The 24,134-nt window shown below is 44.0% G+C and overlaps 3 protein-coding genes across 3 annotated transcripts; 1 reads left to right on the top strand and 2 right to left on the bottom strand.

Moving 5' to 3' along the window:
• Window positions 1–1,085: 1,085 nt before the first annotated feature.
• Window positions 1,086–2,021, bottom strand: LOC140117002 (olfactory receptor 1496-like). Its single transcript, XM_072133432.1, has one exon. It carries the CDS (start codon window positions 2,019–2,021, stop codon window positions 1,086–1,088), a length of 936 nt encoding a protein of 311 aa, XP_071989533.1.
• A 12,615-nt stretch (window positions 2,022–14,636) lies between these two features.
• Window positions 14,637–15,584, bottom strand: LOC140117001 (olfactory receptor 4C6-like). Its single transcript, XM_072133431.1, has one exon. The coding sequence runs from the start codon at window positions 15,582–15,584 to the stop codon at window positions 14,637–14,639; it is 948 nt and encodes a 315-aa protein (XP_071989532.1).
• A 7,533-nt stretch (window positions 15,585–23,117) lies between these two features.
• LOC140117000 (olfactory receptor 5B21-like) lies at window positions 23,118–24,134 on the top strand. Its single transcript, XM_072133430.1, has one exon. The coding sequence runs from the start codon at window positions 23,118–23,120 to the stop codon at window positions 24,132–24,134; it is 1,017 nt and encodes a 338-aa protein (XP_071989531.1).

The following is a 24,134-nucleotide window of genomic DNA, read 5'->3' as shown; positions in this document are numbered from 1 at the left end:
TACATCCTCTGCCAACAAAAATTCCACATGCAGGGGGTCCCGTTAGGACAGGGGGCCCTGGGAAAATGCCCAGTTTGCCAGCCTCTAACACCGGCCCTGCACACAATATGATGTCATCAGGCGGTGACACAGTTGGGTCATAGTTGGTGAGCAAGCAGAGTGCTTGGACCCTGAGCACCAGAAGAAAGTTCTAAGTTTATTTTCTTTTATACTCAAGTATATACTTAAATCTAAGTATAAGCCTAATTGGAGACACAAAAACGCAGCTTATACGGCACTAATAAAGCTTCTTTTATACCCCCATAAACTAATACTGCCCCAATGCCACCCATATAGCTATAATGCCTCCTATGATTCCTCCACATATGCTCTTTTATAGTAAAATACTCAGTATAAAAATGATACCAGAACCTTAACTCATCTCATTGACTTACTGTAATGTATGAAAAGTTTCATAAAAATGTTCTGAACTTTTCACCGAGAACTTAGGTACAACTTACTTCTCCACACTGGTAAAACTTGCAGTCACATTGTAGTTGAGTGCGGAAAGATTGTGACTACTAAGGTGTTTAGACATTTGCAATATACTTTTATTGATTCAGTGCATCTAAAATTAAAAAAAAAACATTGACTATAGGTCCTGCTCCTTCTATAAAGCTGGTGGGTGGCCATGGGCAACTAGAAGAGTTCTGCTCTAAGAGACTTCTGATAAATCTCCCCCATCAGTCTATGATAAGTGACGTCACAGATTTGGGTGTAATCCCTTAGTCCTGTGTGGCTTCATCTGTCATCATTAGTCATAATCTGAAATGAATATAGATACAATATTTCAGGACCAGAATGTGTTGGTCGGCCATAATTATGGAGACACATAGATATGCCTAAGGGCTGTATGCATAAAACGGGAAGAGAATTTTAGTCCAGATTGCACAGATGCAGGACGTACACAATTCTTTATCCAGATGATTGAACACTGTTACATTTGGCAACTCGTACATTGACATATACTGTATATATCAATGGCTTTAACTAATGTCCTCAGACCAAAAAAAACTTGAATAGAGCTTGACCTTGAATTTCTGATTTCATTTAATTTCCTTTAAAATATGAACCATTTTCATCCTCAAAGCTTCTGTTCTTATCCCATAGATGACAGGATTGAGGGTGAAAGAAACGCTCATAGCACACACAGAGATGGCAACGTGTGTCGCAGTAGATAGGGAACCACCGTTCAGTCTATAGCGAAAACTGACGAATAAAGTGGCTCCCATGAAAGTGGAGAAGGTGATGATGTGGGTCACCAGTGTATGGATGGCTTTCTGGTTGGCTTTCTTTGAGACCTTTAAGCAGGCAAGAATAGTCTGTATGTAGCAGTAGATCACAATCAACAATGGGCTTACAATCAATATCAGGGCCATTGTTGTCCCATAAGTATCGTTGACAATGGGACTGACACACGCCAGACGGGTAAGGGACATTGTTTCACAGAACACATTTTTGATGCTGTTACCGCATAGTCTTAACTTAACCACCAACGTGGCGCCTATCAACTGGGTTCCCGAGAGCACCAACCAGATGAAAGCCAAGGACAGCAGAGCCTTCCTGTTGGTCATCAGAGAGTGGTATCTCAAGGGAAATCCAACAGCCAAGTATCTATCATAGGCCATGATGGTAAAAGTTAGGATCTCTACAGTAGCAAAGGTCTGAATACAAAATGATTGGATCAGACATCCGACAAATGAGATCATGGAAGATCCTGAGAGCAAGTCTATGACCAGCTTGGGGAACAGCGCAGAACTACCAAATACATCATTCCACACTAGGTGACCTATGAAGATGTACATGGGTTCATGAAGAGACTGTTCTGTCCGTACCGCATACACAATTAGAGTACATAAGAAGATTGTGGTGAGATATATCAAGAGGGCAACCGTAGAGTAAAAGTATTTCAAATACTCCATCTCCTTGAGTCCTAAAAGAACATAGTCCTGGATGTTGAAGACCAAGGACTCATTCTCCATTGATCAGACTTTGGTCAGACAGATACAGATTTTACACAGTAATTTTCTTGATGACCCACAGGCCGTATCTGACCAAGAAACACCATCATTTATAGATCTACTATAAAGACAGTAGGGAATTTGATAGTATAAAATATGACAGATGAGCTACAAGAGACATCAGTGACTTCTTCCCAGTGGAATTGCACTCCAGACACTGACTGCTACTAATGAGCTCGTTAGTCACTTGTGTGTCTTCCCTAATTAACAAACTCATCAAGTTCTGCTGAGTTTCTGATGATGTTGTAAAAGAAAGTTCTTCTGCGGTGGACAATGGATGGTTCCTTGTATGTGTCGGCCGAGTGGACCTAGGAGAAAGTTTGTTGAGATGATAATGAGATAAGAGCTAAACCTTTTAGATGTATTTCAGAGTCTAATCTGTAGATTTGGGCCCCTGTATTGCATGTAGTGCTGTGCATGTCCGCCAATTAAAGGAGATGGGAGGAAATGTTGGTACCGTATATACTCGTGTATAAGCCGAGTTTTTCAGCACAAAAAAATAAATTTTTTGTGATTTTGTTGTCAGCACATTCAAGTATTCACTGAGAATATTTCATTCATTCAGATCTAGGATGTGTTACGTGAGTGTTCCCTTTATTTTTTTGAGCAGTGTATTTTGCATATGAGTAAAATTGCAGTATTTTAAGCAGGCATTGTATATTTTCTAAAGCACAGAATAAAAATGTAAGATGATTGTAAAAGACACTGATAAAAATTAGAGAACACTTTCAGATACCTGCAAGTGTTAACCTCTTTCCGCAAACAGTTAAATCCATCTTCTGAAATCAGCTCACAAGGGGAGCCAGCAGTGGGTGACACCCTGCTTTAACACCTGAGGTTGGAGCAGCCTCTGAAGTGTTAACCCTTTACATACCCCTGTCAAGTATGCCTGCAGTATGTACCACTGCACCCAACTCCCCCCCCAACTCCCCCCTTGAGCTTACCTGGGCAGGGATTAACTTTCAAATTGTGTTACATACACCACTAAAAAGAAGGTGAACTCCGGCGGACCTGAGCGGGGTAGCGACACATGCAGGATATAGGGCGCACCATCTTTGTGAATCGCGGCACAGTGCATTATCATCGGACAAAGCACTTTCGGTGAACTCCAGCGGATAGGTAAATAAATGTGCCCCACAGTTTGTGACATGTCAGTGGTTCGATACAGTTTAAGACACTTCAACAGTGGCGCACAGTCTAAGACCCCTCAATGGTTGGATATAGGACATCTCGGTGGTTGATGCAGTCTAGAATACTGTAGAAGTTGGATATCTAGGACACCTGAGTGGCGGGAATAAGTCTAGTAGTAACCACTGGTTGGATACAGTCTAGGACACCTCAGTGGTTGGATACAGCCTAGGACACCTCAGTGGTTGGATACAGCCTAGGACACCTCAGTGGATGGATACAGCCTAGGAATCCTCAGTGGTTGGATACAGCCTAGGACACCTCAGTGGTTGGATACAGCCTAGGACACCTCAGTGGTTGGATACAGCCTAGGACACCTCAGTGGTTGGATACAGTCTAGGACACCTCAGTGGTTGGATACAACCTAGGACACCTCAGTGGTCGGATACAGTCTAGGACACCTCAGTGGTTGGATACAGCCTAGGACACCTCAGTGGTTGGATACAACCTAGGACACCTCAGAGGTTGGATACAGTCTAGGACACCTCAGTGGTTGGATACAGCCTAGGACACCTCAGTGGTTGGATACAGTCTAGGACACCTCAGTGGTTGGATACAGTCTAGGACACCTCAGTGGTTAGATACAGTCTAGGATACCTGAGTGGTTGGAGACAGTCTAGGATACCTCAGTGGTCGGATACAGTCTAGGACAACTCAGTGGTTGGATACAGTCTAGGACAACTCAGTGATTGGATACAGTCTTGGACCCCTCAGTGGTTGGATACAGTCTAGGACAACTCAGTGGTTGGATACAGTCTAGGACACCTCAGTGGTTGGATACAGGCTAGGACACCTCGGTGGTTGGATACAGTCTAGGACACCTCAGTGGTTGGATACAGTATAGGACACCTCATTGGTTGGATACATTCTAGGACATCTTGGTGGTTGGATACAGTCTAGGACACCACAGTGGTTGGATACAGGCTAGGACACCTCAGTGGTTGGATACAGGCTAGGACACCTCGGTGGTTGGATACAGTCTAAGACACCTTGGTGGTTGGATACAGTCTAGGACACGTCAGTGGTTGGATACAGGCTAGGACACCTTGGTGGTTGGATACAGGCTAGGACACCTCAGTGGTTTGATACAAGCTAGGAAAGCTCGGTGGTTGGATACAGTCTAGGACACCTTGGTAGTTGGATACAGTCTAGGACACCTCAGTGGTTTGATACAGGCTAGGACACCTTGGTAGTTGGATACAGTCTAGGACACCTCAGTGGTTGGATACAGGCTAGGACACCTCGGTGGTTGGATACAGTCTAGGACACCTCAGTGGTTGGATACAGTCTAGGACACCTCAGTGGTTGGATACAGTCTAGGACACCTCAGTGGTTGGATACAGTCTAAGATACATCAGTGGTGAGATACAGTCTAGGACCCCTCAGTGGTTGGATACAGTCTAGGATACTTGAGTGGTTGGATACAGTCTAGGACACCTCAGTGGTTGGATACAGGCTAGGACACCTCGGTGGTTGGTTACAGTCTATGACACCTCGGTGGTTGGATACAGTCTAGGACACCTCGGTGGTTGGATACAGTCTAGGACACCTCAGTGGTTTGATACAGGCTAGGACACCTCGGTGGTTGGATACAGTCTAGGACACCTCAGTGGATGGATACAGTCTAGGACACCTCAGTGGTTGGATACAGGCTAGGACACCTCGGTGGTTGGTTACAGTCTATGACACCTCGGTGGTTGGATACAGTCTAGGACACCTTGGTGGTTGGATACAGTCTAGGACACCTCAGTGGTTGGATACAGGCTAGGACACCTCGGTGGTTGGATACAGTCTAGGACACCTCAGTGGATGGATACAGTCTAGGACACCTCAGTGGTTGGATACAGTCTAGGACACCTCAGTGGTTGGATACAGTCTAGGATACATCAGTGGTGAGATACAGTCTAGGACCCCTCAGTGGTTGGATACAGTCTAGGATACCTGAGTGGTTGGATACAGTCTAGGATACCTGAGTGGTCGGATACAGTCTAGGACAACTCATTGGTTGGATACCGTCTAGGATAACTCAGTGATTGGATACAGTCTAGGACCCCTCAGTGGTTGGATACAGTCTAGGACACCTCAGTGGTTGGATACAGTCTAGGACACCTCAGTGGTTGGATACAGTCTAGGACACCTCAGTGGTTGGATACAGTATAGGACACCTCAGTGGTTGGATACAGTCTAGGACACCTTGGTGGTTGGATACAGTCTAGGACACCTCAGTGGTTGGATAAAGTCTAGGACACCTCGGTGATTGGATACATGCTAGGACACCTCAGTGGTTGGATACAGGCTAGGACATCTCAGTGGTTGGATACAGACTAGGACACCTCAGTGGTTGTATACAGTCTAGGACACCTCGGTGGTTTGTTACAGGCTAGGACACCTTGGTGGTTGGATATAGTCTAGGACACCTCAGTGGTTGGATACAGTCTAGGACACCTCAGTGGTTGGATACTGTCTAGAACACCTTTGTGGTTGGATACAGTCTAGGACACATCAGTGGTTGGATACAGGCTAGGACACCTCAGTGGTTGGATACAGGCTAGGACACCTCAGTGGTTGGATACAGACTAGGACACCTCGGTGGTTGGATACAGTCTAGGACACCTCCGTAGTTGGATAGAGTCTAGGACACCTCGGTGGTTGGATACAGTCTAGGACACCTCGGTGGTTGGATAGAGTCTAGGACACCTCAGTGGTTTGATACAGGCTAGGACACCTTGGTGGTTGGATACAGTCTAGGACACCTCAGTGGTTGGATACAGTCTAGGACACCTCGGTGGTTGGATACAGTCTAGGACACCTCGGTGGTTTGATACAGTCTAGGACACCTCAGTGGTTGGATACAGTCTAGGACACCTCAGTGGTTGGATACAGTCTAGGACACCTCGGTGGTTGGATACAGTCTAGGACACCTCGGTGGTTTGATACAGTCTAGGACACCTCAGTGGTTGGATACAGTCTAGGACACCTCAGTGGTTGGATACAGTCTAGGACACCTCAGTGGTTGGATACAGTCTAGGACACCTTAGTGGTTGTATACAGTCTAGGACACCTCAGTGGTTTGATACAGTCTAGGACACCTCAGTGGTTGGATACAGTCTAGGACACCTCAGTGGTTGGATACAGTCTAGGACACCTCAGTGGTTTGATACAGGCTAGGACACCTCAGTGGTTGGATACAGTCTAGGACACCTTGGTGGTTGGATATAGTCTAGGACACCTCAGTGGTTGGATACAGTCTAGGACACCTCAGTGGTTGGATACTGTCTAGAACACCTTTGTGGTTGGATACAGTCTAGGACACATCAGTGGTTGGATACAGGCTAGGACACCTCAGTGGTTGGAAACAGGCTAGGACACCTCAGTGGTTGGATACAGACTACGACACCTCGGTGGTTGGATACAGTCTAGGACACCTCCGTAGTTGGATAGAGTCTAGGACACCTCGGTGGTTGGATACAGTCTAGGACACCTCGGTGGTTGGATAGAGTCTAGGACACCTCAGTGGTTTGATACAGGCTAGGACACCTTGGTGGTTGGATACAGTCTAGGACACCTCAGTGGTTGGATACAGTCTAGGACACCTCGGTGGTTGGATACAGTCTAGGACACCTCGGTGGTTTGATACAGTCTAGGACACCTCAGTGGTTGGATACAGTCTAGGACACCTCAGTGGTTGGATACAGTCTAGGACACCTCAGTGGTTGGATACAGTCTAGGACACCTCAGTGGTTGGATACAGTCTAGGACACCTCAGTGGTTTGATACAGTCTAGGACACCTCAGTGGTTGGATACAGTCTAGGACACCTCAGTGGTTGGATACAGTCTAGGACACCTCAGTGGTTTGATACAGGCTAGGACACCTCAGTGGTTGGATACAGTCTAGGACACCTCAGTGGTCGGATACAGTCTAGGACACCTCAGTGGTTGGATATAGTCTAGGACACCTCAGTGGTCGGATACAGTCTAGGACACCTCAGTGGTTGGATACAGTCTAGGACACCTCAGTGGTTTGATACAGGCTAGGACACCTCAGTGGTTGGATACAGTCTAGGACACCTCAGTGGTTGGATACAGTCTAGGACACCTCAGTGGTTGGATACAGTCTAGGACACCTCAGTGGTTGGATACAGTCTAGGACACCTCAGTGGTTTGATACAGTCTAGGACACCTCAGTGGTTGGATACAGTCTAGGACACCTCAGTGGTTGGATACAGTCTAGGACACCTCAGTGGTTTGATACAGGCTAGGACACCTCAGTGGTTGGATACAGTCTAGGACACCTCAGTGGTCGGATACAGTCTAGGACACCTCAGTGGTTGGATATAGTCTAGGACACCTCAGTGGTCGGATACAGTCTAGGACACCTCAGTGGTTGGATACAGTCTAGGACACCTCAGTGGTTGGATACAGTCTAGGACACCCAGGGGCGGACTGGGAATTTAAAACGGCCCTGGAAAAAACTATAAAAGTGGCCCCATTTTATGGGCGGAGTCAAAACAAGTGGGTGTGGTCAGATAATGTGGGTGGGGTTATAACAGACAAATTGTTGGTAGATGGCCTTAATGCAAAACAAGAATATGTTTTGCTAGTAAGTGAATCTGATGTGCAAAGAATGTGACCTGTCGATCAGTAAATGATGCAAACACACGACCCGATAAGCATTAAATACCTTTCCCCTGTGCCGTACATGTACAAGTCAGAGAAAGAATATATTGATACTGCCTCCTATGTACAAGAATAATGCTGCAATAACACATTTAGAATAACACATTCAATCCTGCCTTCTATATACAAAATACAACTACTACAATACCTTCTCCCATATACAAGCCAACTACTTTAATACTGTCCCTATGTACAAGAATATAACTATTACAATACTGCCCCCTATGTACAAGAATATAACTACTGTACTATAATACTGTCCCTATGTACAAGAATATAACTATTACAATACTGCCCCCTATGTACAAGAATATAACTACTATAATACTGCCCCCTATGTACAAGAATATAACTAATACAATACTGCCCCCTATGTACAAGAATATAACTACTGTACTATAATACTGTCCCTATGTACAAGAATATAACTATTACAATACTGCCCCTATGTACAAGAATATAACTACTATAATACTGCCCCCTATGTACAAGAATATAACTAATACAATACTGCCCCCTATGTACAAGAATATAACTACTACAATACTGCCCCCTATGTACACGAATATAACTACTATAATACTGCCCCCTATGTACAGGAATATAACTACTATAATACTGCCCCCATGTACAAGAATATAACTATATAATATACTGCCCCCTATGTACAAGAATATAACTACTATAATACTGCCCCCTATGTACAAGAATATAACTACTATAATACTGCTCCCTATGTACAAGAATATAACTACTATAATACTGCCCCCTATGTACAGGAATATAACTACTATAATACTGCCCCCTATGTACAGGAATATAACTACTATAACACTGCCCCCTTTATACAGGAATATAACTACTATAATACTGCCCCCTATGTACAAGAATATAACTACTATAATACTGCCCCCTATGTACAAGAATATAACTACTATAATACTGCCCCCTATGTACAAGAATATAACTACTATAATACTGCCCCCTATGTACAAGAATATAACTACTATAATACTGCCACCTATGTACAAGAATATAACTACTATAATACTGCCCCCTATGTACAGGAATATAACTACTATAATACTGCCCTCTATGTACAGGAATATAACTACTATAATACTGCCCCTATGTACAAGAAAATAACTACTATAATACTGCCACCTATGTACAAGAATATAACTACTATAATACTGCCCCCTATGTACAGGAATATAACTACTATAATACTGCCCCCCTATGTACAGGAATATAACTACTATAATACTGCCCCCTATGTACAAGAATATAACTACTATAATACTGCCCCCTATGTACAAGAATATAACTACTATAATACTGCCCCCCATGTACAAGAATATAACTACTATAATACTGCCCCCTATGTACAAGAATATAACTACTATAATACTGCCCCCTATGTACAAGAATATAACTACTATAATACTGCTCCCTATGTACAGGAATATAACTACTATAATACTGCCCCCTATGTACAGGAATATAACTACTATAATACTACATATATATACAGAAGCGAACATGTAAAAAATCAGTATGTATCATATACAGCTACAGAAAACACATGAGATCCTCACCTATTACATCCAGTGACATCAGGTGACGTATCCCTGGATTGTTCTTGTTCCTCATCTTCTCCTTTAGTTCCACCATCTCATTGTCTCTTCCTCCAGGTACACAGCTTTCCTGCAGAGTTTACCACACAGACGTCTTATGTTCTGCACTTTCCCATTGTCCCTTCTTCTGCTACCACCAATACTGTGCCCCAAATACTGTAATAGAGCCCCCTACAATATTAGTACCACACAAATAGTGCCCCATAATGTAACACACTGTAATGGTAAGGATAATGTATTTCTTCTATTCTCTCCTTTAACCTCCTTAACCCCCCACCCCCACCCCAGTATTGATAGAGCTCCGACTATGACCCAGGTGTAATAATAATGGCCCTGGCCTACCCCAGTCATAGAATTTATGTCCCCAACCTACCCCAGACATAGAATTTATACCCCCAGCCTACCCCAGACATAGAATAATGCCCCATGCCTGCCCCAGATATATAATTAATGCCCCCACCAGCCCAAGATATAGAATAATGCCCTCCAGACATATAATTAATGCCCCCTGCTTGCTCCAGATATACAATAATGCCCCCGCCATATAATTAATTCCCCCTGCCAGCCCCAGATATACAATAATGCCCCCGCCATATAATTAATTCCCCCTGCCAGCCCCAGATATAGAATAATGCCCGCCCCGCCCAGACATATCATTAATGCCCCTGCCAGCCCCAGATATACAATAATGCCCCCACCATATAATTAATTCCCCTTGCCAGCCCTAGATATAGAATAATGCCCCCCAGACATATAATTTATGCCCCTTGCCAGCCCCAGATATAGAATAATGCCCGCCCCGGCATATCATTAATGCCCCCTGCCAGCCCCAGATATACAATAATGCTCCCACCATATAATTAATTCCCCCTGCCTGCCCCAGACATATAATTAATGCCCCCTGCCAGTCCTACATATACAATGATGCCCCCCCGCCCCAGACATATAATTAATGCCCCCCCCCAGACATATAATTTATGCCCCCTGCCAGCCCCAGATATAGAATAATGCCCCCCCCCGCCCCAGACAGATAATTTATGCCCCCTGCCAGCCCTAATATACCCCCCCCCGCCCCAGACATATAATTTATGCCCCCTGCCAGCCCTAATACCCCCCTGCCGCAGACATATAATTTATGCCCCTTGCCAGCCCTAATGCCCCCTGCCAGCTCTAATGCACCAAATCCCCCCTCCCCGACATAATTATTGTCCCCTTTCTATCATTAAAAAAAACAACAAAACATAATACTCACCTCTTGGCCATTTCATCCCTCGGTCTTCTGTAGCTTGGTGTAGAGGCGCGGGATAGTGACGTCACTGCTCCGCGCCTCCACACCAAGCCGCGGAGCTGCGTGGACGGAGGAGACCTGACAGCTGGGACGTGTCAGCCTCCTCCACACTACACAGGTCGCGCAATGACGTCAATTGCGCGACCTGTGTTGCTGCGGGTATACACAGATGCAGAAGCAGCGGTGCTGCGCTGCGTCTGTGTATTAATCAATAGTACCTGCATCGTACGATGCAGGTACTATAGATTAGATGAAAAGTTGGAGGGAGTACGGACCGGCCCGGACAAGCTCCGGACCGGCCCAGGACCGACCGGCCCACCTGGAAAATTCCCGGTGGGTACAATGGCCAGTCCGCCCCTGAGGACACCTCAGTGGTTGGATACAGTCTAGGACACCTCAGTGGTTGGATACAGGCTAGGACACCTCAGTGGTTGGATACAGGCTAGGACACCTCGGTGGTTGGATACAGTCTAGGACACCTCAGTGGTTGGATACAGGCTAGGACACCTCAGTGGTTGGATACAGTCTAGGACACCTCAGTGGTTGGATAGAGTCTAGGACACCTCAGTGGTTTGATACAGGCTAGGACACCTCAGTGGTTGGATACAGGCTAGGACACCTCGGTGGTTGGATACAGTCTAGGACACCTCAGTGGTTGGATACAGTCTAGGACACCGCAGTGGTCAGATACAGTCTAGGACACCTCAGTGGTTGGATACAGGCTAGGACACCTCCGTGGTTGGATACAGTCTAGGACACCTCAGTGGTTGGATACAGTCTAGGACACCTCAGTGGTTGGATACAGGCTAGGACACCTCAGTGGTTGGATACAGTCTAGGACACCTCATTGGTTGGATACAGTCTAGGACACATCAGTGGTTGGATACAGTCTAGGACACCTCAGTGGTTGGATACAGTCTAGGACACCTCAGTGGTTGGATACAGGCTAGGACACCTTGGTGGTTGGATACAGTCTAGGACACCTCAGTGGTTGGATACAGTCTAGGACACCTCAGTGGTTGGATACAGTCTAGGACACCTCAGTGGTTGGATACAGTCTAGGACACCTTGGTGGTTGGATACAGTCTAGGACACCTCAGTGGTTGGATACAGTCTAGGACACCTCAGTGGTTGGATACAGGCTAGGACACCTTGGTGGTTGGATACAGTCTAGGACAATGCGATGGTTGAACACAGTTTGTGGCATCTCAGTATTTGAACACAACTAGGACACTTCAGGTTGGGAATGGAGGATTTTTTTTAGGAAAATGGAAAATGTTTTGAATTAGATTGAAATCATGTTTATAGACTAATCTGTCATAAAATGGGGCTAGAAAATTTCACGCTTCACTAATCGCACCCAAAATTGACAGTGAACTTGACTTCAGACTTTAGTCCAGGGAGTCATCTTTGACTCTGCTTTGTCCTTTAAGCTCTTTATAAAGGTGACACCGCGCTCCATGTGGATGAAACAAATAAAAATGGAATATAGTGTAATATAGGTTCTTCTGGGAAAATGAAATCAATCACCCCCACAAACACATAGGGGCAGATTTACTTAACCGTCGCGATCCCGTGGTCCTTGTCTGACAAGGATTCGGGTCCCGCGCAATTCACTAACATCGTGCTCCCAAGTTCCTGCAGGTGTCGCCGGAGTTCACCTGCTTCTTCCTGGTGCATGTGAGTGCTTGATCTTGCGACACAAATCCTTTTTTAAATTCCGTGGTTTATCTGAATCCGCCCCCCGCTATTTCTCTCGCATGCAAGCCGGCGGCGATGCGCCAAAATCTGATCGCGTGCGTCAAAATCCCGGGGCAATTGGCGCAAAACTGAAATATTCGGGAAACCCAATGAAAGTGCGGTGTTCGGACTCTTAGTAAATGAGCCCCATATAGTTTAAGCTGCTGCATCCCCTGGTGTACAGGAAATAGATCCTGACTACAGTAAAGGATTTTGAGGTGAATGACCAGTATAAAGGTCACGCTGCTTGTATCATACGTTTATGTTGTCTAGTAAATGCTAATTTATAGATAGTTCTTCAAGTATAAGGTCATAATAAAGAACATTTATTGCATATACATAGTCGTTAACATAAGAGATTAAATACACAGATAGGACAACGCGTTTGCCCCTTCTTCAGGTGCAAATAATTCTGTAAAATGTAGAAGTTAGGATCGTTCAGTAAAATGTATATATAAATACATATAAAGACATATATCCGCATACAAATGGTTGATTAAGATAAAATTGTGGAAGCAATGAATATATTGGGGCTCATTTGCTACGGGGCCGAATCGCCGGGTTTCCCAAATATTACCGATTTGCGCCGTTTTTCCCTGAATTGCCCTGGGTTTTTGGCACACGCGATTGGATTGTGTCGCATCCGCGCCGGTTTGCACGTGACGGAAATCGGATGCATGAACTTATGGATGCAGGAATACAATCGGCCGCCTTTATAAAGCAGTCTGTGCCAGAATTCTAGTTGCACATATATTTATATAGCAACGCCCCAGAAGAAGCCTAGCTGGCGAAACCCTGGGTCGGGCGGTCACGAAAGCTATCGTCCCGCTGTGGAAATTTTGATATGCGCATTTTATTTTCAACTTTGTGAGTATGATGCTTTGAAATCTATTTTAATGTGTTGGAACGTGCCACACCATCTGCCTGTATATCTCTTCTAGCGATACTACTTTACAATATTAATGAAGGAAAATAAGGAAAAGTCGTTGGTGTTAATCTGAATGGTGACACACCACTTTCAACTGAGGATTCTGAGGACTGGTGCTGTTCATCGAGAAAAATACTGGTTACTGGAGGAAGAAAAAAACTACTGGGAGCTCCGGTCATAGTGAAAACTCTTTTTCTCTATTTTTCGGGATTTTTATCGAGACTGTGTGGACCGGTCTTAAACCGTGAGTAGCTCCACAAGGGACAAACTGTGCACCATAAAAAACTTTTTTGCATATTTATATAGTGTTTGCGCTATTATTGTATTGTGGTTGCACAATGTACCCCGCACGAAATACCGAAAGGGGAGTTCCGCTGCCTGTTTGCACCAGCAGCCAACTGGTGCACTAGTTCATGCAATTTGTACCCCTGTAGGGTGCACCAGATTCACGGTCTTCATGAATCCGGTGCACTCTGCACGGCAGTAAGGCAAATTGCACAACAGTGCCTTACTGCCTGACTATTAATAAATGTGGGCCAATGTGTGTGTATTTTTGCAACCTTACATTTTATTGGCTCAGTACTTCTAAAATAAACAGAACATCCGTTTCCTGCTCCATGGGTGCTTCTCCTATGTAGACTAATATGTCTCCATGATAGCTGACTTCAGATACACATGTTGCCCTGCATAGCTCCCTCTTCTCTTCGTGTTGATGAACTAAAAGTAGTATATAATGGCCCCAAATATTAATGCAGGATCCGACGACAAGGGTTTGGTTGTAGGTTATAATCACATAGATATGCATAGAGGCTGTGTACATAAAATAGGGGGCGATTACTGAAAACAATATAAGTAAAGGTGCTCCAGATAAATAGGGAAGGGCAAGGAGGAATTAAAAAAAAAAACCAAAACATTAAAACACTGAATTAATCTTTGGCATTTCTTTGGGGCCATCAGGTAAAATTATTCTGGGACCCAACCTTCATCAACACCAAAGGAAATAGATTCCTCAAGCATCCAAGTTGGGTTGTCTTTTGCTGGACTTCTTAGTTTGATTCTTTGAATGAGGTCGGACCCACCAGAGGATCAGTTTACAGGCCATTGTCCACATGACAAACTATCCATTCTTCTGAATGATTTCCTTCAAAGTGTGAATCATCCTGGTCTTTAAAGCTTCTGTTCGTACCCCATAAATTAGGGGATTGAGGGTGACGGCAATCGTTAGACCCCCCAATGAAATGGCAACATGTGTCACTGTAGTTAGGTAACCACCATTCAACCTATACCTGAAACTGACGAATAATGTGGTCACCATGAAGGATGAGTAGGTGATGATGTGGGTCACCAGTGTATGGATGGCTTTGTGGTTGGTTTTTACAGAAATCTGTAGGCAGGCACGAAAAGTCTGTATGTAGCAGTATATCACAGTCATTAACGAGCCTACGACCAACGTCAAAGTCCAAGTAGTGCCATAAATATCATTGACAGCTGTACTGACGCAAGCCAACCGGATAAGAGACATTGTTTCACAGTAGACATTATTGATGCTACTACCACATAGCGTTAACCTGACCACCAGCATGATTCCTATCAACCTGAATATGAAGATCATCACCCAAGTGATAGCCAATGACAATAAAGCCTTCCGATTGGTCATCAAAGAGTGGTATCTTAATGGAAATCCAACAGCCAGGTATCTATCAAAAGCCATGATGGTAAAAGTTATTATCTCTACAGAAGCAAAGGTCTGAATACCGAAAGCTTGGGTCAGACATCCGGCCAATGAGATGGTGGAAGATCCAGAGATCAAGTCTATGGCCAGCTTGGGGAGGAATGCAGAGCTGCCGACCATCACATTCCCCACCAAGTTACCTATGAAGATGTACATGGGTTCATGAAGAGAATGTTCTCTCCATACCACATACACAATTAACATACATAAAGAGATAATTGAGAGATAAATCACAAGGGCAACCACAGAGTAAAAGTATCTCAGGTGCTCCATCTCCTTGAGTCCTACAAGAACATAGTCCTGGATATTGAAGGCCATTGATATGTTATTCATTTCTGAATGGGATACAAATAGAATTAGTTTGGAATGTTAGTGTCAACCATAAAGACCAGTTTTCCCCCCAAACACTGCCTTATATAGAACCATATTGATGATAGGGAATTCGTTGGGATAAAATATGACAGACAAGCAGTAAGAGACATCAGTGACTTCTTCCCAATGGAATTACACTCCAGACACTGACTGCTACTAATGAGCTCATTATTGATGAACGAACTAATGAGTTGTTACTGTTGCTCATATTGTGGTGCCACATGGTGCCAGTTTGGATGATATATGAGGTCCGATATATGTTGGTTTAGTGGACCTGTGTCCATATCCATCTCAAGTATGCTGAGATACTGTAAATCTACAGTAAAATAACTTCAGTACATTTGGAGAAGTCACTATGGTTTCTGCAAGGGTGAACCTAAACTCTCTGCTGCCTGAGGCGAGCTATAGAACAATTCCCCTGACTGCAGACAGAATTTTGTTGCACGCCCTATGCTAAAGGTGTACCAGAAAAAAGTAGCCGGGAGCGCAAGATTTATGAAGAACCGGTGCCACAATTCATGAAACTGGCGTCCCATGCTCACTACACAGGCAAACTATTTGATAAAAGTGGGCCAATGTTTTAAAAGCGTAACTGTAAATTTATAATTATTTTACCAAATTCTCATATGTGATTCCCCTTTTAAAAACGAACAGAACAATGCCCATATTGTGCTGCTCACCCTTTTCTTTCCAAATTGATGGCATTTTCTGTTCTGAAAGTTTTGGGCAAAAATCTTTCTCACCAGAGGTGAAGTGGGAAGAGACTAACTTCTTCCTGCACCTGTCCTGAAGTTGAGTCCAATTCAATCTGCCCACAGATCACATGAAGCCTTGTGTTAAATCCCTTAAGTTTCCCAAAAGTAAATCCAGTGAACACTGCACAGTGCACATACAGGATGTATATGGTGACAGCCTGGCAGCTTCCATCACATGGTGGAGCAGGGAACATGTAAGTCGTAGAAATCAGAAGTAACCCAGTTACAAGAAGTCTATAACCTGTGCTATAGATGGACTCCACGGCTTGTCTATTGATTTGTGGAAAAAACTAAACTTTACAGTTGTTCTACTTTACAGGACCTACTTTGTAGCAGGTGACTCTGCCCCTGATGCTGCCCCACATTTTGTTTCAGGTGCTGCTGTCTAAGGCAAGAAGCTCAACTTGCCTCATGGATGGTGCACCCCTAGGTTTATGTCACTTTTATTGATAAAAGATAATCTGTGAAAAAGCCAAAGGATGTGGACTGTTGAATTTCCACATTTTATAGATTTATGCAAAGCACATAAAATATCTGGGCTAAAAACAATCTTTAGGCCTAGGGATATATACCCGACGAGACACAAAATTCTGCACGTTACGGTGCAAAGTTAGACTGTGCAAAACATTTCTCATGCAGTGTCCGACAGAATTGTGTTGCGCACTCTGGGGGCCATTTATTAATGCACTTGTGCCACAATTCAGGTGGTTTTGCGCCCAAAACACTGTCTAAAATGCCTTGCACAACAGTTATCTAGGCTTTTAGACCTCTTTTTGGCAGTTTCCTGATTAGTCCAATTATGAGGGAGTAACCTTGTGAGATGGGCGTGGCCTCGTGAGGAAGGGGCGTGGTTTGCGGGAAATCGTTTGTGCGGCCAAAATTCTGGGGCACAGTTTAGACCAGCTTAAAGTAGCTTTAAAGTAGGAACCGGCAGTCTTATACTGCACCAGAATTCATCATCAGGATGATAAATCTGGCGCAGCAAAAGACCACTGTTTTCAAGCTAGCAGAACCTGAGACACTTTATTAAACCCCCCCTTTATGTTAAAGGTGCACCAAAAAAAGTTGGTGCACTCTGCCGGAGTACTGTGGACCAATGTCTCCTGAATAACAATGCTCCTAAATATTATATATCCCTATCAATACAGCATAGCACACTGTCCCCATATATAAAACATCCACTGTGTATACTGCCCTAAGTATTATAATGTATACTATATTCCCCTGAAAATATCATATCCCCACTAAAGTGATATAAATATATGCAGGGATTAACCCGTTTCTGACCAGGCCTTAAAAGGCTTTACTGACTGGAGCATTTCTAACGAATTTTCAGACATATACATATACAACTCTCCCATATTAATACCCTCTCCCTATGTACACATGACCCCTCTCGTATATCATGTACAACTCTTCCATGTTAGTATCGGCCCCCCACTATGTACACCTGCCCCCTAGGTATATTATATAAAGCCCCCCATTTAAGTATCCACAACTATATACAGCCCCCCAGGTATATTATATACAGCCCCCCCATTTAAGTATCCACAACTATATACAGCCCCCCAGGTATATTATATTCAGCCCCCCATGTAAGTATCCACAACTATATACAGCTCCCCAGGTATACTATATACAGCCCCTGTATTTAGACTGGAGAGATTTGTGAACTAAGTCACCGAATCTCTATTTTGACTTCAAGCCTCTCCGATCCTGAGGGCAGAAGGAAAGAGACGCCCCCCCACATGTCCACTCAAATTTATGTAAAAAGGGCGGCCCCCTTAGCCTCAAAGGACCCACCCCTTAGTTGCCATCCAGTGACGAGAGGGGGCCAATGGCATGCCAGCATTATTTGAATATAACCTAAATCCCCTGCAGTGCCCCTTCTCTAGGCGATTTGTTTCATTTTTCGTTCCAAATGACACCTCCTCTTTGTTCCTTGGCTTGGCATGGTCACGGGGATTGCAAAATTATAGCGGTTTTGTTGTGTCTTAAGGGATTTAAAATTTTTTTTACCTTTTGTATGAAAAAAATCTGAATGTTTTAACTTTTTCATACTTGGTGTATGGAGCTGCGTAAGGAGTCACCTTTTGCAGGATATGATGACATTTACATTCATACCTTTCTGGGACCGTAAGACATTTTCATCACTTTTTATTTTTATTTTTCTATTTTTATTAGTTGCAAAAAATTAGCAGTTTATTAATTTGGAATCTATTTTCCGTTAGGGGTTTCAACGTCGGGAATAACCGTTTGGGTATACGCCTAAATTGGGACCCTAACGAGTTTATGATGATCTTTAATTATTTAATATCAGTTCTAGGGAAAGAGGTATGATTTGAACTTTTAGGTTTTCTATCATTTTTTTCAGGGTGGCACAAACCTGAGGCTGTTATTTTGACCGATCATCGTCCCTGATGACATCACGGGGATTGACTATCACAGACTAGACAGTGGCGCCCATGCGTATAAAGGGTCAACACCTGTGATTGCTGCTGGCTCTGATCGTGGGTGTTAATGGTGGGTGTTTGCTGCAGTATGCAGTAAACACCCACCCTGTATGGAGAGGGCTCAGCCCTGGAGCCATTTCCATATACAATCTCTCTGCCACATCTCTGAAATGCGCCGGGATCGGGTTAGTTAAGTGGCCAGTAGTAAAATAATTAAACTAATACTCACTTCCAGTCACGCTCCCTTGGTGCTATGTACAGGAATGCAGATGGAATGATGTCATTACACACCCACTATCTGTGTCCTCAAATGTTCAGAGAGGTGCATACACCTGTCTATCTATTGTATCTGTGTCTTAAAGTCACATATGCACTTGATTTTTCTGAAAGGCAATTAAAGCAGCCATGGGCAACCAAATTACCCAAATTATAACCTGTTATTCTCCTTCCCCTCCAGGGCTTTGCCGCCTGAGGAGAGATTCTCATTGGGGAGCTTCTTAGTAAATCCAGTGTGCTGTGCACCAACACAGTGGATATTGAGAATGGGGCAGAATTTACAAGTGTTAATATATTCTCCTAAGGAATCTTAATGCCCAGGCCTGGAAACATGAAATGACTGGAAGAGCCCTCATGTATACAGGCCAGTTAAATCACAGGGATTGATGCCTCAGGACTTTAAGACACAGGAGCCATTGAAAGGTGCAGAGAGGGAAGAGGATGGGGAGGCATGTGGACAGTAGGCTTGTCCGATACTGAATAATAAATCTAGAATAGTATAAGACTATCTACTCTTACTTTGCACCATCTTTAACTTGGCTAAGTTTATGCCACAAAATATGCAGGCTCTTGGGGCACTTTTCGTGTGACTTAGGTAATTCCTCTTTTCTTTTTATATCAGTCAAAAAGATTTCTATCATGAACAGATTAACCTCTTAAAAGCACATGGCGTATAGTTACATCACATGTCGGCTGCAGGTTTTTGAGGGCTTTTGAGGTTTTTGAGAGGCCATAGTATGCGCCTGCTAGAGGAAAACATGGCCGCGTCCATGACAGAAGAAAGAAGAGGAGCCGCGGAGAAGAAAGAAGACGGAAGACGCTGACATTGGGGACATCGGGAGCCGCGCCGACATCGGAGGGTGAGTATTTAAGTTTATTTTTTTAAGGGCCGTGGGGGCAGGCTGTATACTACTAGGGGCTGCTATGGGCTACTATGGGGACGCGGTCCAAACCTGGCAGCGGAGCTTTGCACTACCCCTTACTGGTAAGAGCTGGTATACACTTATAGACAGCTTTAAACACCAATATTCTCCTTTCACAGGAGTCTTTGCGCATCTCTCCTAGATATGTATTCTATGGAGATACCACACACCCATTACACCTCTTTGTCCAGCTCCACTTTTACTGGTTTCAGCATACTATAATTTTTCTCCTCTGCTCAGGCTTATCCGCTTTTTATCTGTGCCAAACCACCGTGTTTTATACTGTATGTTATATTGTTTGTACACACACCAGCGCCAATTATATTGGCATTCTTATGTTTTTTGCATTAATAAAGATTCAAATTTTATATCAACACTTTCAACCTTGTTTGTGTCCATTTCCCCTTCAAGAAAGGGGTACCTGTTGTTTACTAGGGGCTGCTGTATACTAGTAGGGGCTTGCTGTATACTACATGGGGGCTGCTGTATACTACTAGGGGCTGCTGTATACTACTAGGGGCTGCTGTATACTACATGGGGGCTGCTGTATACTACTAGGGGCTGCTGTATACTACTAGGGGCCGCTGTATACTACTAGGGGCTTGCTGTATACTACTAGGGGCTGCTGTATACTACTAGGGGCTGCTGTATACTACTAGGGGCTTGGTGTATACTACTAGGGGCTGCTGTATACTACTAGGGGCTGCTGTATACTACTAGGGGCCGCTGTATACTACTAGGGGCTTGCTGTATACTACTAGGGGCTGCTGTATACTACTAGGGGCTTGCTGTATACTACTAGGGGCTTGGTGTATACTACTAGGGGCTGCTGTATACTACTAGGGGCTGCTGTATATTACTAGGGGCTGCTGTATACTACTAGGGGCTTGCTGTAGACTACTGGGGTCTGCTGTATACTACTTGGGGCTCGCTGTATACTACTGGGGGCTGCTGTATAATACTGGGGGCTGCTGTATACTACTAGGGGCTTGCTGTATACTACTAGGGGCTTGCTGTATACTACTAGGGGCTGCTGTATACTACTAGGGGCTTGCTTTATACTACTAGGGGCTTGTATACTACTAGGGGCTGCTGTATACTACTAGGGACTACTGTATACTTCTAGGGGCTGCTGTATACTACTAGGGGCTGCTGTATACTACTAGGGGCACACTGTATACTACTAGGGACTACTGTATACTACTAGGGGCTGCTGTATACTACTAGGGGCTTGCTGTATACTACTAGGGGCTTGCTGTATACTACTAGGGGCTGCTGTATACTACTAGGGGCTTGCTTTATACTACTAGGGGCTTGTATACTACTAGGGGCTGCTGTATACTACTAGGGGCTGCTGTATACTACTAGGGACTACTGTATACTACTAGGGGCTGCTGTATACTACTAGGGGCTTGCTGTATACTACTAGGGACTACTGTATACTACTAGGGGCTGCTGTATACTACTAGGGGCTGCTGTATACTACTAGGGGCTTGCGGTATACTACTAGGGGCTGCTGTATACTACTAGGGGCTGCTGTATACTACTAGGGGCTGCTAAATACTACATGGGGGCTGGCAGGCTGTATACTACTGGGGGCTGGCAGGCTGTATACTACTGGGGGCTGGTAGGCTGTATACTACTGGGGGCTGACAGGCTGTATACTACTGGGGGCTGACAGGCTGTATACTACTGGGGGCTGACAGGCTGTATACTACTGGGGGCTGGCAGGCTGTATACTACATGGGGGCAGGCAGGCTGTATACTACATGGGGGCAGGCAGGCTGTATACTACTGGGGGCTGGCAGGCTGTATACTACTGGGGGCTGACAGGCTGTATACTACTGGGGGCTGGCAGGCTGTATACTAATGGGGGCTGGCAGGCTGTATACTACTGGGGGCTGGCAGGCTGTACACTAATGGGGGCTGGCAGGCTGTATACTACTGGGGGGTTTGACCAATGCATTTCCCACCCTCGGCTTATACTCGGGTCAGTAGTTTTTCCCAGTTTTTGGTGGTAAAATTAGGGGTCTCGGCTTATACTCGGGTCGGCTTATACTAGAGTATACACGGTATATACGTTTATTTAAGAAAAATATTGCAAAATATGTTAAAAAATGATGTATAAAATTGGCAATAATCATTAAATAATTGTTCAGTCCTATTTCTATACATTTGTAAATAATTGCCCTATATCGTCTCCATCTCCCCGGCCTCATTAGCCGATGTTCTCTACTCAGTATCGTCTGGAGGATTCTCCTCCCCTGGGGTTTCCATCTTGCATTATATTGACTGTATATAAGTACTGTTCTCCGAGCACTGAGCATCACTATGCGCGTAACCTGCAGAGATCTCTGGAGGACCACAATACTTAAAAATTTTGAAATTTTATATTATTTGTTGAAATTTTATGAGTTTTTTGTAGTTTTTTTTTCTTTTCTTTAATTTCTTTGCAGCTTATTCATTACAAGGCAGGCGGAACACAACAAACAAGACTTCATCAAGTTCCCCAAGAAAAGGCCTGAGGATCTTAGGTTGATCTTATCTGAGAGCACGCTATTGACAAGGTATAACTTTTTCCTATCTCTTCTCTGATTTATCGCCAAAAACTTTGAAATATTGGTAACAGTATAAAAAATCTTTTTTAAAATCCTATGTTACTGGGGCATCAGATTGCAAGGGAGTCGTAGGGTTTTACCAAAATTCAAAAAGAGAACACCTCCTAGGTTTAGATAACATCCAAGCATCTCAAGAAAGACCCCCCCAACCTCAAACCCTAACCAAGGCCTCCTCTGCTGGATCATTTCAAGGTCAAGTCATGTTATTGATACCCAAAATTAGAATTCGGAACAATAGTGAAACATTTTTGTATATAAATTGCTGTAAAAATTGTTGTCCACACTGAGCCAAGTCTTCTCACATCATGTCCACAATCAGATACAGTAAGACTTCAGCCTGCTGATCTAGATCTTAGGTGGAAGGGTTGGGATCGTGATGAGATGAGGAGGTTTTTTTAAGTCATGTCTTGTTTTTTGATATTCAGGATCCTATGTTGAAACATCTCTGGCTGGGAAAGAGAAAGGAAACATGGAAAATGCATTAAATGTCAGCAAAAATCTAGTCCTTCTGGGACTCGTGGAGATGGAAGGACTCAAGTATCTGTACTGTGTCCTGTCGATTGTCCTATATTTATTCATCGTATTCTTGAGTATTATTATTGTGTTTGTCGTATTCTCAGACACAAGGTTACATGAACCTATGTACATCCTCATCAGTAATCTGGTCCTTAATGGAATTTTTGGCAGTTCATCATTTTTTCCCAAGTTGATAGTTGACCTCATGACTTCATCGACCATCATCACTCATGGTAACTGCATTGCTCAAGCTCTTTGTGTTACACTATTTGCTATCTATGAAATGAGCACTTTTACCCTAATGGCGTATGACCGTTATTTGGCCGTTTGTCACCCGCTACGGTATAGTACCCTGATCACTAATGAGAAGGTCATCAACCTCAGTGTTGGATCATTTATAGCGGCCTTCATACTTGTCCTCTCAGCTGTTCTCCTCACATGGAGGCTTCCTCTTTGTGGAGACAGAATGAATAATATATTTTGTGACAATATGTCTCTGGTTGTCCTCTCCTGTGTGGACTCTTCTATCAGTCGACTCTACTCTGCTTCTGTGGTTGTCCTCTACTTGTTTGTCACCATCTTAGTCACTTTAGTCTCTTATCTGCAGATATTTGTTGTCTGTGTAAAAGTCTCAGGAGAATCTCGCCAGAAAGCCGTCCACACCCTGGTCACCCATCTACTCAACTTCTCCATCTTTTTATTTGGCTTCCTTTTTATTTTTATTAGGTACAGGTTGGGCAGTATTGACCTTCCAATTGTCATCCATGTTCTCCTCTCTGTAACTACTCTTATTGTTCCACCATTGTTGAATCCACTGATATATGGAGTCCGCACACATGCCATAGAGTCCAGGGTGCTTCATTATTTACAAAAAACGGACATCTGGCCAATGGGGACCAATCCACAGAAGAAGTCAGTGCATATATCTGTTATAAGTGACAACTGCAGTCAATGCATACAGAAGAAGTAG

This window comes from Engystomops pustulosus, chromosome 2 (assembly GCF_040894005.1).
Source record: "Engystomops pustulosus chromosome 2, aEngPut4.maternal, whole genome shotgun sequence".
In the NCBI taxonomy this organism is placed as follows: Eukaryota; Metazoa; Chordata; class Amphibia; order Anura; family Leptodactylidae; genus Engystomops; species Engystomops pustulosus.
Note: the sequence above shows the minus strand (reverse complement) of the source record. Positions and strands in the feature narration are given on the sequence as shown.